Raw genomic sequence first — 1,205 nt, 5'->3', positions numbered from 1 at the left:
GCTGATGAACAGCAGTCGATCTGCGTACGCAAGGAGGTGCTATTCATATTCTTCTTCTGGAAAAACGAAAGAGAGCTTCAAAACAGACTGCAGCGCCATCTGAAGCAAAGAGCGAACTTCCTGCCGACACTTTTTTGGCTGAGTGGCCCATCTTGTTATTTACTATCTTTGATATTACTTAATGAAATTGAATTTTCAAAAAAAAAGGCCAAAAATGGGTAAAGCAATATTGGCAGCAGCATACCAATTTAAAGCTGAATAATCCCTCTATAATATTATCTGACCTTTTACAACAATATCTATTAGAAGGGGTTCCTCTATATCAAAATGTTGAAACATACTATGACAAAATATCTACCAGCTACCCCCCTCCCACAGCACATCTACTCTCCCTACATTACCCCCCCACCCAACATCTACTCCCCCCCCTTCACCTCTCCCCACAAAAAACTGCTGCAGCATGCTATGATGAGACATCTATCCCCCCCCCCCTCACACACACATATCTACACCCCTCTCACCCCCCTCCCTTCCCCCCTCCCCTCCCCTCACCCCTTCCTCACCTCTCCTCCACACCAAACTGTTGCAACATGCTATGACGAGATATCTCCACCAGCCTCTCCTCTGCCCGTGCCACCTTCTCCTCCAGTCTGCTCAGAGACGCAAACAGCTGATGGAGTGGCTGTCCTTCATCACCACGAGACCCCGGCGACAGCAGCAGCAACCACAGCAACAGCTCTAGGTACAGCTGGCGGTGAGAGAGGGTGGGGATAAGATAAAGATCAGATAAAATAAGATACGATGAGATGAGATAAGATAAGATATGATCAGATAAGATACGACACGACACGACACATCAAGATGAGATGAGATAGATATGATCAAATAAGATACGACAAGACACGACACGACACATCAAGATGAGATAAGATAAGATATGATCAGATAAGATACGACAAGACACGACATGACACATCAAGATGAGATAAGATAAGATATGATCAGATAAGATACGACAAGACACGACATGACACATCAAGATGAGATAAGATAAGATATGATCAGATAAGATACGACAAGACACGACACGAAACATCAAGATAAGATAAGATATGATCAGATAAGATACGACAAGACACGACACGAAACATCAAGATAAGATAAGATAAGATATGATCAGATAAGATACGACAAGACACGACACG

General features: G+C 43.6%; 1 protein-coding gene across 1 annotated transcript in view; it reads right to left on the bottom strand.

Annotated features, from left to right (window-relative positions):
* Window positions 1–1,205, bottom strand: part of LOC101851875 — a 24,143-nt gene that overhangs the window by 13,856 nt on the left and 9,082 nt on the right. Inside the window, exon 2 of the mRNA XM_013084188.1 lies at window positions 564–748. Coding sequence (XP_012939642.1) covers window positions 564–748 — 185 coding nt within the window. The remainder of the gene's footprint in view (window positions 1–563; window positions 749–1,205) is intronic.

Source organism: Aplysia californica, unplaced genomic scaffold (assembly GCF_000002075.1).
Source record: "Aplysia californica isolate F4 #8 unplaced genomic scaffold, AplCal3.0 scaffold00277, whole genome shotgun sequence".
Classification (NCBI taxonomy): Eukaryota; Metazoa; Mollusca; class Gastropoda; order Aplysiida; family Aplysiidae; genus Aplysia; species Aplysia californica.
The sequence above is the reverse complement of the archived record's forward strand: the minus strand, read 5'-3'. Positions and strand labels throughout refer to the sequence as shown.